Source organism: Salvia hispanica, chromosome 6, assembly GCF_023119035.1.
Source record: "Salvia hispanica cultivar TCC Black 2014 chromosome 6, UniMelb_Shisp_WGS_1.0, whole genome shotgun sequence".
Taxonomy (NCBI): Eukaryota; Viridiplantae; Streptophyta; class Magnoliopsida; order Lamiales; family Lamiaceae; genus Salvia; species Salvia hispanica.
Window position 1 is genome coordinate 32,039,533 of NC_062970.1, and position 2,469 is coordinate 32,042,001.

The window sequence follows — 2,469 nt, forward strand, 5'->3', positions numbered from 1 at the left end:
AAAGAGTGAAGTATGTGTGGAAAGATGTGTTGACTTTTACTAAAAAAAGAAATGACTCTATTACTATGGAACGTACCAAAATGGTTAAATGACTCTATTATTATGGAATGGAGGGAATAGTACCTTGGATTAGATGCTTAAGTACAAAGTGTGAGGAGTAGTAGTTGTAATTTTTTATAAAACATAGTACAGTATAGGAGTACGACTTAGCAGTAGAGTACTATAAATACAAGCTCAAGAAGCCACAAGGATCCACCAAATCCAAAGCAAAAAACAAAATACATCAACCTAATCAAACCATGGCAAAGCTTCTTCAAACCCTAATTCCACTTCTAGCCTTGCTCCTTGCCACTGCCAACACGGCGTGGTCGCAGACGACCTCCTTCCAATATGATTTCTACGGGCAGCAGCCGACGGACCTACTCTACCAAGGCGACGCCCACTTCCCATCCGACTCCACCTACCTCCGCTTGATCAACACCGACAGCTCAGGCAACCCATTAAATGGCCGCATTGGCCGAGCCGTGTATTCCAACCCGATCACATTTTGGGAAGCCGGAGCGCAGGTCGACCTCGAAACCACCGTTAAATTCATCATCAACACCGTTGATTCAAACCCAGGCGATGGCATCACCTTCTTCATCCAGCCAGTTGGCTCTCCAATCGGATCCGCTGGCGGCTCCTTTGGAATCTTTAGTCCGCAAAATCCAGCCGTGTTCGCAGTGGAATTCGACACCTACATCAACACTAATGATCCAAATTACCGTCATGTTGGTATTGACATTAATGATAATATTTCAAAAAATACAAGCAACGTCGGCAACGCAATTCTTGGGCAGGAGGTGACTGCTCGCATCAACTACCAGCAATCTTCCAAATTGATCACCGTTCAAGTCACGGCAGCCTCACAAACTTTTGTGGTGAGCTATGTATACGACTTGAGCACCTATCTTCCTCAGCAGGTTCAAGTCGGACTCTCCGCCAGCACAGGAGGCGCAGTCGCTGTTTTCGACGTCATATCGTGGTATTACACTTCCACTCTCGTGCATACCGGTGCCAACAGCGATGCCCACATTCGCCAATATGTGTGATTGTACTTTGTGTGTGTGAGCTAAATAAGGACGTTTATAAGTCCAAAAATAAGGCTATTCATGACCATGCTGTATTATTATGTTTATGTTTCACTTCGATGGGAATTGGGAATGGAATTAGTTTGTGTTTTTCAGTCACAAATTCCTCTTAAATTAAATATGCATTGATTCGACTTTTTCTTACTATAAAATAGTTGCGACACTAATACCACCTCTAAGCGGCTGCGTTTAGTTTTGCTTCAAAAGTAATATATACTCCATGGAATACTAACAGCGCTAATTTGTTTTAGTACTTAATTAATTAACGTTGAACCTACAGAACTCTTTTATCCTTCAAATATTCGTTACTATATTAATTTTGTGCATGGTACATTAGTCACTGCAAAAAGCGGATTTACCAACAGTGAGATACTCAATTAGTGATTGATAATCCTGTATGGATATGTGCTCAATCGGAGAAAGGAACTGGCTGAAGTCCGCATTTCTGGTGATATAGATTGTCGGCAATTATTATTATTATTATTATTATTATTATTATTATTATTATTATTAATAAAACAAGTATATATTGTTGTAGTAATTGAATGAATAATTACATAAAATTTTTATTTACTTTTTGTTTGCTCGACAAACAGAAAATCTCTTATTGTATCCACTCATTTTGTAACAAATTAAATATACATTTCAGCCCAAACTTAATCTTTAATGGAATACTTAATTGAACAATAAAAAAATAATCATACACATTAAATTAATTATGTGGAAGTCCAAATTTCTACCATAGGAGTACATAATATAGGAGTTTGAAAATAATTTCATCCCACCAATCCAATGAAGGTAACGGTATCACCTGCCTCTGTTCATACATCATTATGGTTTTTATATGCTGTGAACAAACAGCTCTATAATAGAGCGATAGGATTTGGGATAGGACGGAAACTAATGTATAAAGTAATAGAGCGATAGAAAGAAAAAGTAATTATAGTATTGTTAATGGAGAATGTGACTGCCTTTACTAAAGAGAAGGATGTTACAAAAATAGATAGATATTTTTATGGGACGGCGGGAGCCGGGAGCACGTGAATGAGTTGTTGTTGGATTCGGTTTTCCACACAGAAAAATGGAGTATTTAGGCGTGTTGGAGCTGGCAGATTGAAATGGGTTCATCCAAACAGGACTCAGGTAACAGGCCTAGGCGTGGGCTGAAGAAAAGGTGTCTTATTTCTCTCATTTAGTTCATAGGCCTAAAATATTATACTACTATTCCTTTGCTTCCTTTATGAAACGTGATTTAGTAACATATGTCCTTCTTAGGATTATTCACTAAGTCATATCCACTGCCATTTCGAAAATTCTTAATTCGATCTGATAAAATATG

General features: G+C 38.3%; 1 protein-coding gene across 1 annotated transcript; it reads left to right on the forward strand.

Annotated features, from left to right (window-relative positions):
* The first annotated feature begins 241 nt into the window (after positions 1-241).
* LOC125192840 (lectin CPL-like) lies at positions 242-1,225 on the forward strand. The gene has a single exon (XM_048090499.1). The coding sequence runs from the start codon at positions 300-302 to the stop codon at positions 1,089-1,091; it is 792 nt and encodes a 263-aa protein (XP_047946456.1). The 5' UTR covers positions 242-299; the 3' UTR covers positions 1,092-1,225.
* Positions 1,226-2,469: the final 1,244 nt, after the last annotated feature.

Bases quoted from the DNA above. Each gene is read 5' to 3' on its own strand.
- LOC125192840 (XM_048090499.1), top strand. From the start codon at position 300: ATGGCAAAGCTTCTTCAAACCCTAATTCCACTTCTAGCCTTGCTCCTT.